Source organism: Alexandromys fortis, unplaced genomic scaffold (genome assembly GCF_014885135.2).
Source record: "Alexandromys fortis isolate MF-2015 unplaced genomic scaffold, M_Fortis_MF-2015_v1.1 scaffold_12, whole genome shotgun sequence".
Taxonomy (NCBI): Eukaryota; Metazoa; Chordata; class Mammalia; order Rodentia; family Cricetidae; genus Alexandromys; species Alexandromys fortis.
In genome coordinates, this window is record NW_026067937.1 from 5,869,781 (window position 1) to 5,882,073 (window position 12,293).

The following is a 12,293-nucleotide window of genomic DNA, read 5'->3' on the forward strand; positions in this document are numbered from 1 at the left end:
GTGCTCCAGGGTTCACCTGTGTAGCCGTGCCAATGTTTCTTTCTTTTTTGTGGCTGGTGATGCTATGTATGGGGAGAGGTCCTGCTTGCGTGTCTGTGAGGGCATGTGGGTTCTCTCTCTGCTTGGCTGTTAGTGAAGCTCTACACATGTTTGTCTACAGGTTTCTGTGTGAATTTTTTTTTTTCAGTCCTTTTGGATATTGCAACTGAGGAGTAGAATTACTGTGTCAAACTGAAACTATAACCATACAACAGGCTGCCAGATTGTTTTCCAGAGAGCTGCACCATTTAATTCCCAGTATTTCAATAACTTGTTGTCAAACATGATCCACCCCTCCCCCAAAAAATTATTGAACGGAAAGTTGCAGAAATCTTGTTTTGCATACCCTGTATTAGACTGTATTGTTGAACAATTGTTACTAATTATTGCTATTTGGTTATCGTACCTAATTTATTATAGTTAAACTTTACCATTGATATGCATGTATAGGGAAACCATATGGGATTTAATCCTAGCTATAGAATGCTCCCCCTCTGCTGAAGGGTTTAGTACTGTGTGAGGATTCTGAATTCCCCTTGTACACTTGTGTATTTGATGATAGCTATTTCTGCTGACTCTGAAATGGTGTCTCACTTTGCTTTGCGTTTGTTTTCCCTGACTAATGACGCCCAGGATCCCTGCTTGCTGTTCTCTTCTCTCTTTTCTCTGCCTCCTCCCGTACTGGGGATTGAACCTAGGCCCTTTCACACGCTAGACAAACATCCTTAGGCTGTTCTGCTTATTTTTCTGGTTAGGTTATTTGTTTTTTATTATTGAGGTGTAAGGTTTATATTCTAGGTACAAGACCCTTATCAAATACATTATTTACAAAAATTCTCTTCTGTTTTGTGGGTTTTCTACTTTTTTGATAACAGCTTTTTAAACATGAAAGTTTAAATTTTGTTGCTTTTTTTATTCATGGATTAATTTTTTAACATTTGTGTGTATGTGATGCGTGTGTGTGTACACGTGTAAGGGGTGGGTGTTTGTGTGTCATAGTGTATTATGAGTGGAGGTCAGAGGACAGCCTGCCAGAGTCAGTATGCAGTCCCAGGGACTGACCTCAGACCAACCGTCAGGTTTGGCAGCGAGCATCTTTACCTGCTTAGCCATCTTTCTGGCCTGAATTCTGTTTTTGTTTTTTGTTTTTTTTTTTTTTAAATAAATAGGATTCCTTTGGAGAAATTTATTCTGTGGGGTAGTAGGGAGGAATAAAACCCTTGAGCTTTGTAGTGTTTGATCATTCTGTACAAGTAGGATTTGAGTAAAAGGAAGCAGTCTTAGTCTTGGAATGTAATAACAGACACTATGAAACTATGTAATAAATACTAAAGTAAAATAGAAAATCATCAATATATAGTATGTGTCCTGTGACTATATGTGACCGTACTGCTAACAAGAGAGAAATGCTCAAAAATGAAGAGCTGGCTCAGTGAGAAAATTATAAATGGCTTAATATTTTCAAGTTTTAAAATTACATTTTGTAGCAGGGCAGTAGTGGTGTATGCCTTTAATCCCAGCATTTTAATTCCAGGCAGAGGTAGGTAGATCTCTGAGTTTGAGCCAGCCTGGTCTACAGAGGGAATTTCAGGACAGCCAGGGCTACACAGAGAACTGTCTGTGTGTGTCTGTGTGCGCATGCTCACTCACCTGCACAGATATATGTGGAGGTCAGAGGATAGCTTCCACGAGTCTCTTCCTTCTATCGTGTGGGTCCCGGGGATTAGAGTTGGGTGCCTTGGCTTGGGCACTTTACCCACTGAGCCGTCTCACCATCTCACCGGCCCCAGTTCTGAGGTTCTGGTCTGTGCTGCCACCCATGGCGTACCGCACGTTTCATTGTTAGTATTCATCTACCTTTTGTGCATGAGTGCTCAGTCTTCATGCACACCCGAAAAGGGAATCAGATCCCATTACAGATGGTTGTGAGCCACCATGTGGTTGCTGGGATTTGAACTCAGAACTTCTGGAAGAGCAGTCAAATGCTCTTAATTGCTGAGCCATATTTTCAGCCCTATTTTAATTTTTACTATTTATTTTGTCTTATGTATGAGTGTTTTACTTGCTTATGTGTGTGTGCACTGTATGCTTGCTTAGTGCCCTCAGAGGTCAGAAGAGGGTGTCTGACCCCCTGGAACTGGAGTTACAGATGGTTGTGAGCCACCAGGTGAGTACTGGGAGTGAACCTCGGGCCCTCTCTGCAAGAGCAACAAGTGCTTTTAGCTTCTGAACCTCCTCCCTAGGCCGATATTTGTCTGTGGATGTATGTGAGGAACAACCCGCCTCAGGGGTGTTCCTAGCTTGTCTTGTCAGAGACAGAGCCTGTTGTTTGCTGCTCATACACCAGGCTAGCTGCCTCCTAAGCTTCCTGAGAGGCTCCTGTCTGTGCCTCCCATTGTAGGCACACGGAATTCCAGATACAATGCTACCAAGCCTTGCTTTGCATGGTCTCTGGGGACCCAAACTCAGGTCCTCACGTTTGCATGGCAAGCACATACCTACTGAATCATTCACCTGGCTCTCTGTCAGAGTCATCCGGAAGGGGCTGGAGAGATGGCCCAGTGGTTAAGAGCACTGAGCCTCTTGTAGAGGACTTGATTCCATTCCCAGCACCCATGCGTTGTTCAAAACCATTTGTAATTCCATTTCCAAAGAATCTGATGCCCTCTTCTAGCCTCAGTGGGTATCAGGCAGGCACTGATATATATTTATACTTGTAAGCAAAAACACCTATACATGTAAAATAAAAGCAAGTCAGTCTTACAGAAAGAATCACTTGGGTAGTGGATTTGATTTTCAACATGAAAAAGTCTCAGTTCATCTCTTCACATAATTTCTGGTAGAATTTATATTTGATAGTGACTGTATAGCATAGTTCCAGTCTCGCTGGTTAGTGGCTTTGTTTATATCATCTCTCAGGCCTTATTTTCACATCACAGTCCTGTGAAACGTGTAGGATAATCGCCTTTGGGGATGAGGGTGATCAAGTTCCCCACCCAGAGGTGCTGAAGTCCACACTAGGGCCTGCTGTAGTTCACACTAGGGCCTGATTGTGAGCCCGAATCGTTCCTAGCCAAGTCACATTGTGGTTCATCTAGGGCTCTCCCTGGGACATGTGTGTGCTGTGCTGGAAGTTCAGATGAGCAAGACGGTCTTGGCTTCATCTGGCTGTCTCTGCTTAGATAGTAGATTGGGGACCATGTCTGACTGCCTTTGTTTGTCTTCTAGCTATGAGGGCACTGGCCGGTCACTGTCCCTCAAACTCATTCAGCAGCTTCGTCAGCAGAGCGCCCAGAGCCAGGTCAGCACCACTGCAGAGAACAAGACCACAGCGACAGCCAGACTGGCCTCAGGTACCTACAATAAGACCCCAGCGACAGCCAGACTGGCTTCCGGTACCTAGCCGGCCTCTCACTGTCCCGCTCCAGGACTCATGGCAGTACCAAAACCTGATGCTGTCTGAAAGCTTGAGTCCTGGAGATGGTAGCCTTTTGAGGAGCACTGTAGTCCAGTCACCAGGTGGGAACTTGGGTCTTCAGATTCCTGAGGCCTTTTGGTCTCTTCTCAAAGACATGGGTAGGGTATATTGATTTAGTGGGGATCTTTTAAGTTGGGGTTAGAGCTGGGTAAGTGAATATCTAGCCCAAAACACCTTAAATCCCCCACTTGGAATTCTTGAGCCATGACTATCTGGACACTATCATAGATCAAGTGGAATATCCTTATTGCTCTGAAATGCTGTATGTTGCATAATGGTTTCTAATTGTATGTGTTGTGGGCAACAGCTCGGACATTGCACGAGGTTTCCCTGCAAGAGTCAATCCGCTATGCCCCTGGGGATGCGGTAGAGAAGTGGCTGAATGACCTGCTGTGCCTGGACTGCCTCAACATCACCCGAATCATTTCCGGCTGCCCGTTGCCCGAGGCCTGTGAGCTGTATCCTCTGAGGGCTGAAGCGGTTAGAGAAAGGGTTTGGGCTCAGTGCAGTGGCATGTACCAATAGTTCTTGTCCTGATTTGGGAGGCTGAGGCAGGAGGTTGTGGACCCATGAATTCAGGACCAGCCCAAGCAAAACAATGAGCAATGAAATCTCTCTCTCTCTCTCTCTCTCTCTCTCTCTCTCTCTCTCTCTCTCTCTCTCTCTCTCTCTCCTTTATTTGAGACAGGGTTTTTCTTTGTAGCTAGACCAGGCTGACCTTAACTTCCCAGAGATCCGTTTGCCTCTGACTCTCAAGTGCTGGGATTAAAGGCGTGCGTCACTACTTGGCAAGGTGTTGCCTTTAAAATTCTTCTTTGAGGAACACATCCAATTTTGTTTCTCAGGTTTCGGCACTGTAGTTTCTGCTCAGGCTGCTAGACTCCTTGTCCTAAAATGGGGGGAATGCTGTTCTCAAGCTGGGGGAAATTTATTCTGGTGTGTCTTGTTTCGGGTTCTTTGTGGTTTGTTCCCCTTGCTTAACTCTAGACCAGCTACTATGTTAACAGAGATACTCTCTTTTGCTACCACAAAGCCTCTGAAGTTTTCCTCCAGCGGCTCATGGCCCTCTATGTGGCGTCTCATTACAAGGTAACCTACTTACTGTTCTGCCGTGCCCTGCGCAGGGAGCAGTCCTCAAGTCTTCCCACTCGGGGATCCAGGTGGCCATTCCATTGGGACTTAAATGTGTCCAGAGATCTTGGAGGGGTCATATTACCTATTTATAGCTTGTGTGGTTTGGGTCAGGCTTTGGACACAGTGTGTCAGAGTCACGTATAGGACTCCAGAGTAGGCCCTGGAGGGTGGGGGCAGTGTTGCCCATCTTGAAGAGCGCTGGCATTGCTAGCCAGAGACTGCCTAGACTGCTGGGCTGAAGTGGGGCCAGCTCATCTGCTGAATTCAGGAGCAGGGAACCTGAGCTTAGTGCAGAGAGACACAGAGCCAATGGCCGGTTGGAAGCGTTGCTCCCTGTGGGTCCGGGTATTACAGCATTTCATGAACAGTGTGCTTTCCTGAAATAGCGAAAGCCTTTTCTCTGGAGAAACCTTCTCAGATGTGCAGTAAATAGTGTCAGATGGCTTCTGCTCCGTGGCCTCAGTGTTGAGCCCGAGAGGACAAGACAGTAGGTTTTTAGGCCCGTGAGCCATTGTGGAGTCCTGACTAGCCACAGTGATAGAAAGGCGCTTTGCTAGGCCTGGAAAAGGCAGAGCTGCAGCACCCATTGATTCTCAGTGGGCCTCGGGGGTGAAGGATGCATAAGGTGTGCATTGCACTGACCACGTGTGTGCCCGCAGAACTCCCCCAACGATCTGCAGATGCTCTCTGATGCGCCGGCTCACCACCTCTTCTGCCTGCTGCCACCCGTGCCCCCCACCCAGAATGCCCTGCCGGAAGTGCTTGCAGTTGTCCAGGTACAGAGCAGAGAGAAGTATGGTGCGGCGTTGGTTTGGGGAGCTCTTGGGCATTGTGTGGATAGGGAAGCTACTGGGTCCTGACTTGGGTCTAGGCGGGTGGGTCAGTTGAGGCAATGTGGGCCTGCACTGGAGAAAGCTGACATGCTCAGAAACCTGCTCATGGTTGGAGAAAAGGCAGAATGGCTTTTCCCCCTTTATTGCGAAAGCATTACATGATTCTTGTAAACTTAAAGGCTACATGAAGAAAAGAGTTTAACTCCTGGTGTGTGTGTGTGTGTGTGTGTGTGTGTGTGTGTGTGTGTGTGTGTAAGAGAGAGAGAGAGCGAGAGAGAGAGCGCAAGAACAAGCACACCATCTGCCATTTTTCCTTCCTTCCCATAAACTTGGGATTATAGATGTTAGATTCTTCTACAGTGTGTCAGTATTTGTAATCTACATAATATTTAAAGGCTACATGGTGCTTTATTGCATGTTCACACAGGATTTGTCTACACGGTGCTTTATTGCATGTTCACACAGGATTTGTCTCACACCTTTCCTCTCACAGACTTGGGTTTTTTGGAATTGTGTGCTATTCCATATAGGACTGTGTGTATATCCTGTGTCTTCATTGATGTGTGTTTAAGTGGTACATGCTGCTTGCTTGACCTCCATGGAGACCCTCTTATGCTCTGACTTGCTCTTGGGTGCCTTTGAGTTAGTGATAACCTTCGACACAATAATGAAGCCTCCAGGAGTCAGTGTTGGGCTTGAATCTAGAAACAATGGCTTAGGAAACCAACAGAGCTTGGGATCTGGGGCTAGCTCATGCCTTCCCTGTCTTGTTTCCCCTAGGTGTGCCTCGAAGGAGAGATTTCTCGCCAGTCCATTTTGAATAGCCTATCTCGAGGCAAGAAGGCTTCAGGGGACTTGATTCCATGGACAGTGTCAGAACAGGTGAGGGAGGGACGATCCTGGCATGTCTGAGTAGCAGGCTGACTGTCAGAGGCTCTTTGTGTTGCTAAGCCACTGGCTTGTGTCTCCCACAGTTTCAAGATCCAGACTTTGGAGGCCTTTCTGGTGGACGGGTTGTTCGAATTGCAGTTCACCCGGACTATCAAGGGGTAACACATCTTCCCTCCTGTCAAATCTTGTGCATTGCTGTTTGATAGGCTCCTAACAGCTCCTTAGGGCGGGTGTGCCTATGTGTCTGAAGAAGAAGCCAGTTATAGAAGGGACATTTTAGGTGTACTCTGCTCTGCAGAATTTAGCCAGAGGTTGGGGTGGGCGGGTGGTCCAGGTTGTTGGTATGTACTGCTTTTCCTGTGTTGGGACTCAGGACATGTTTGATTGTTCATAATTGCTTTCTGTTGCTCTGAAGTCTCATTGAGGAGTCAGCTGTAGAAGTGTCCCTTTCTGTAGTGGCGTAGCCAGCCGTCCTTAGACTCAGGTTGCAAGTGGGTTCTGATTGGTGGGCTAGACCGATGTAATAACTCAGACCCCACTATGTGGGACACCAGAGCCAGCTTTGACGGCATTGAGTTTTATTGATAGCGTTTTCCAAATGTAGTTTGACCATGAGCAAATCTCTAGAAGCAGGACGACAGTGGCTTAGACAGACTGAGACGACTCTTCCCTCTGCTCTTTTCCTGTGTGCAGATGGGTTATGGCAGCCGGGCCCTGCAGCTGCTTCAGATGTACTATGAAGGCAGGTTCCCTTGTCTGGAGGAGAAGGTCTTTGAGACACCACAAGAAATCCATACTGTGAGCAGTGAGGTAAGCCTGTTCTGGCAAAGCTCCAGTCCTGGCTCTGAGAGGATGATTCTTTGGGCTCTTACCCGTTTGGACAGCCAGCCACGTTCTTCACCCTAACACTGGTAGAGTGTCTCAGCCTGGTCACCCGCATCGTCTGCCACAGCGGAAACTCTGGGAGTGAGTGCGGCTTACCTGCCTGCAAGTGTGCTGCCCAGCAAGTTGGAAAAACTGCTCTCCAGCGGCCTCTGTTGGTATTAGTCCAGGCGACAGAGTTCTACTTGCCGTCCTAAGGCGACCTGCACTAGTGACATACAAACCTTCACAGATCTGCATAGAGTGCCCGTGGGAGAGCTCCCCTGGGAGAGCTTGTGGGCTTTGATTTAGCACTGGGCCAAGGTGGGTTACTCTCCGAGGTCACAGAGGTGCCAGGTGACGGAATCAATTTCAGGCTGCATTTTCCGAACCCTACCTGTCCCTTCTAAAGTGGCATTTCCTTGCATTCTAGTGAGCTTGGGGACGCTGTGATTTCACACATGCCTAGGTATATGGAGTACCTAAGGTGGTCACTTGACTCTTGGGGTCCTGTTTAAAAACCATAGCAGCACACTAAGAAACCTGTGTTTTCTTGTGTGATATACTGGGCGGCTTGAGTCCTCTGCTGTCCGCTTTGCTTTGCTGAGGGGATGGTGTCCTCATCCTAGGCCGTCAGCTTGCTGGAAGAAGTCATCACTCCTCGGAAGGATCTGCCTCCCTTACTCCTCAAGTTGAATGAGAGGCCTGCAGAGCGCCTGGATTACCTGGGGGTTTCCTATGGGCTGACCCCCAGGCTCCTCAAGTAAGTGCCCGTCTGTTGTCTGGCTCCAGCCCATGGCACTGGAACAGGACAGTTCTGTGGGTGGTGTCCCCCTGTGCAGCTGAGGTTGTGTTACTCATCTGCTGCTCTATATTCCTCCTGGCCCTTCTCCCCTTAATCTCTCAGCTGCTTTCCAGAGGGCATAAATGGTGATCGCCCTCCCCCCTTTCCCTTTTTGTAGGTTCTGGAAACGAGCTGGATTTGTTCCTGTCTATCTGAGACAGACCCCAGTGAGTGAGGCTTGGGGCAGAGGAAGGGCTGGGTTTGTGTCTACAGTTGGCACAGAGCGTTCGTCTCTCCCTGGCTGTGCCCTGGGTGGTGTCTCTGTGCTTTTGGAGGGGTTCCTCTGCGGGACAGACAGCTATCCTCTGTCAGAGGCAGCTGTCACAGAGTGATTCCTCCATGGCTCCTGGCAGGTCTGCTGCATCCTTGGCTTTGTGCTTCATTATACAGTGGTCGGGGTACACATGGGCTTGTTGGCCAGGTTACAGAGTCAGTCTGCAGGCTGGAGTCTCCCCGAGTTTGTAAACACAGCTCTGGTGGTTTCTGAAGGAGAGAGGCAGACAGTGGACTGTTGGGAAGGTGAGAACAGCAATGAGTTCTCATAACTGATTTAGTGCCTACGGAGGAGCAGCCAGCGCATGGAGCAGCTGTGAAGCTTGCTTTCTGACAGGCAGAACACAGGGCACTCCTCAGTGGCATGTGCTGTGAAGACCTCATGCTGATTGTAGCACAGTTGCCTGGACTGCAGCTTAAACCTCAGCCAGGTGACTGGAAGGGGGCAGAACTGAAGAAGGAGGGTGGGGCTCGAGCTAGATGGAGTTTGGGAGAATGCTGTGTGTGTTTTCACTCTACAGAGAGTTTCCGGCCATCCGGTACACCACAGAAGAAGACACAGGAGAGCTTTCTCAGTGTGTTTGTGTGGCTTTCAGGCAGGACCCTAGGAGTCTAGTGATGGCCCTGGGGACTCCATACACCTAAGCATGTGTGGGATCAGGGCTTTGATCGGTTTCGTTCCCTCCAGTCCCCAGCTCTAAAATAGCCTCTTGATGCAGCGTTCTTAGAATCTGCTGAAATCACACAAAGTAAGAGGACAGGTAGCGCTGGGTTTGCCAGTGCTGGTGTTCTGATGGAGCAGGGCTGTGTGCCCAGTTATAGATATGGGAGGTGCACACACAGACATGAATAAACCTTTTCCAGAATGGAAGGGAGCAGAGAGCAGGATAGCTGTGGGGTTGGGCACGAGGGAGGACTTGTCAGGTGGAAGGTTCTTGATGTGTATTTGTTCACCTCAGAGATTATTTGCAGGGGTGCAGGCAGAGAGGGCTGACTGCAGGGGTGCAGGTCTTGTGGAGGCCAGGAGACAGAAACCCAGGATTTGGAAGATGGTAGCAACTCGTCCCTCACTACAGGAGGGCAATGAGTGTGGCCTTGGAAACAGAAGCAATGAGACTTCTCACCGTTCTCAGTTGAACTCACACTCACACTCAATGGTGTCCATGTGGAGTCTGAAATGAGACAAGCGGAGACATGAGTGCTGGCAGGCAGGTGGCAGCAGGTGGCTAGTGTGTGTGGTGCGCTTGTCCGGACAGAGCTAGAAATCCGGCATTTGCATGCAGGAAGGATGGAGACCAGTGAGCCACATAGGCCATAGGGCATCTTGTGTCCTTGTGCCTTGAACTGCTGCTTGCTCTGACTTGTTCCTACCATTTTGGTGTGTCGGTGTTCTTCAATAGAAAGTTGTTAGGTGCTGTCGTGCAGTTGGGAGACCTTGTTTATGTAGTAAAAGTCCAAAACTGGCCTTTCACCACTCAACAGCAGTGTTAGGCCTGCCTGGGCCACATAGCAAAGCTGTTTCTCCCATACCATCCTGAATATGCACACTGGCTGCCAGCTTGGAGTCTGGCTTTGTTGGGAAGTGTCTATTGTATGAACACCAGGAATGCATGGACAGGATGCGTGCTGGAGCCTTCGTGGCCCTGAGCTCAGGTCTCCCTGAAAGGAGTGGGTGCAAAGCAGAAGTCAGACCTGATCTGAAGTCTTGCCGGCCAGGCCTGCTCCATTCCCATGGCCTTTTAGGAGGTTGTCTACAGTGTGAGCCCTAGCAGTGCAGGTGTGAACTGAGGCCACTCATGCAGTGTGGAAGCACCAAGCCCTTCTCTGCAGTTTCCCTTCCAGCAGTGGGAAGCTCTGAGGAGGAAGTGGTGGGGCCAAGCAGTGGTGTGTGTTCCCTAGAACGACCTGACTGGAGAACACTCCTGCATCATGCTGAAGACTCTGGCTGATGAGGACGAGGCTGAGCAGGGAGCGTGGCTGGCAGCATTTTGGAAAGGTAACGCCAGTGGAGTGGAGAGGGGGACAGTGGGGTGACAGGTTAGGGCACCTCCAGACTGCTAACTGCCTGGCTATGCCCTGCAGATTTCCGAAGACGGTTCCTGGCCTTGCTGTCTTACCAGTTCAGCGCCTTCTCCCCTGCCCTGTCTCTGAACATCATTCAGAACAGGAACATTGCAAAGGCAGCCCAGCCAGGTAAGCTGCCAGCCCAGGAGTGGAGGGCTTGTCTTGCCCTCAGTCTCCATGGTGCCCCTGTCCCCAAGTGTCTCCCCTGTCCTGTCTGTGACTGGGTTTTGGATGCAAGAGAAGTTCATACAGTGGTTTGCTGGGGAACCTGGTTGAAGCCTGTGCACTAGCTCAGACGCTGGGGCTCTGCTTCTTCCTTTGTGAAATTGTACTGCAGATACACCGTCAGCCTCTGTGGCTAGTGTGGAGAGCTTTATGTATGTAAGTCAGTTTAATTGGATGAAGACTTTAAAAATTTTATGAGAGATTATTTTTTCTATAAACAGTTAAGTCTATATACATTTTTATGTTCATCTATGTCTACACATGTTCCTATTTGTATATTTACTTACCTCTTGATGATTCTATTTTGATGGCAAACTCTGGGTTCCTTGAGCTGGACAGAGCATGCCCTTGTACAAGCTGGAGGAGGGGTAACGTGGGGAAGGGCGGTGGTGCCTTGGAATGCTAGGGCGTGAGGGGCCTCTGGCCCAGCATATGGGTGACTTCTGCACTGCCGGCTCAGGATGTACTCATGGCAAGATATCTCAACAAATTGTTTGTAGAGATTTACATTAGACTGTTGTCTGCAGGTGTGCAGGTGTACCACATGGTTCCTATGGAGGTCAGAGAGGGCCTAGGAGTTGTGGATGGTTGTGAACTACCACGTGGGTTCTGGGAACTAAGTCTGGGTCCTCTGCAAGAGCAACACGTGCATGCTCTTAACTGCCGAGCCACCCATCCAGCCCCTTCCTGGAAGGCTTTGTGTGTTGGGTACTGTCCTGTGAGGACTGCAGACCACCCTGACTCATGTGGCTCTTGTTGCATGTGCAGCCCTAGCCCGGGAGCAGCTGGAGGCGCTTTTTCTCCCCTATGACCTGAAGCGGCTGGAGATGTACTCTCGGAACATGGTTGATTATCATCTCATCATGGACCTTATCCCAGCCATTTCCCGCTTGTACTTCCTGAACCAGCTAGGGGACCTGGCCCTGTCGGCTGCACAGTCGGTAGGTCACCTGGGACTCCATGGGGGAGAAGGGTGGAGTTGTTGGTGCTTAGAAGTAGCTTTGTGCCTTGAGCACTGGCAGGGCTGATGGTTGGTTCATTCTCACCCTGCAGGCTGACGTGCTGACGTAGCTGTAGTTAGCAGACTTGCTGCACTTGGAGCCCACACTCCCCCTGCCCTACTTGCTGCCTTAGCGGAAGCCCAGGCTACCCTGGACTCAGGATGCAGTTGTAAAGTGGTGTTTGTCAGGGCAGTGTGAGCGAGAGTGCAGTTCAGGAAGGGGTGGCTCTTGGTGCCTTAGTAACAGGATGAAAGAGACGAGGCCAAATAAACACTACCACTCTCTGATTCCTGCTAGATAGTGTCATCAAAGAGACAGCTCCATTCTCGTGGCTGTTTTAATGGGAAAATCTGGCTTCAAAGCCACTCCAGTTGAGTCTCCTTCCTCCAGGCTCTTCTCTTGGGAATTGGTCTGCAGCACAAGTCTGTGGATGATCTGGAAAAGGAGATTGAGCTACCCTCAGGCCAGTTGATGGGGCTTTTCAACCGGATCATCCGTAAAGTTGTGAAGGTAACCTTGGTCCAGGAACAGGATTTTGGTCTCTTTCCACTAACACAACATGCCCACTTTGTTTTTAACAAGTACTAAATCTTAGATGTCTTTGTTGCAAATCTTCCCTCCCTCCCTCCCTCCCTCCCTCCCTCCCTCCC

The 12,293-nt window shown here is 49.3% G+C and overlaps 1 protein-coding gene across 4 annotated transcripts in view; it reads left to right on the forward strand.

The window, feature by feature from the left end:
- The window catches only part of Nat10 (N-acetyltransferase 10), a 42,206-nt gene that overhangs the window by 24,813 nt on the left and 5,100 nt on the right, over positions 1-12,293 (forward strand). For 3 of the 4 annotated variants that reach the window (XM_050147126.1, XM_050147128.1, XM_050147127.1), the window contains 13 exons: positions 3,268-3,392; positions 3,825-3,975; positions 4,510-4,606; positions 5,311-5,427; positions 6,265-6,366; positions 6,459-6,533; positions 7,069-7,185; positions 7,866-7,999; positions 8,199-8,247; positions 10,253-10,349; positions 10,436-10,546; positions 11,411-11,583; positions 12,034-12,153. In XM_050147126.1, the coding sequence (XP_050003083.1) occupies positions 3,268-3,392; positions 3,825-3,975; positions 4,510-4,606; positions 5,311-5,427; positions 6,265-6,366; positions 6,459-6,533; positions 7,069-7,185; positions 7,866-7,999; positions 8,199-8,247; positions 10,253-10,349; positions 10,436-10,546; positions 11,411-11,583; positions 12,034-12,153 (1,468 nt within the window). The other variant, XM_050147129.1, reaches the window with a different exon arrangement.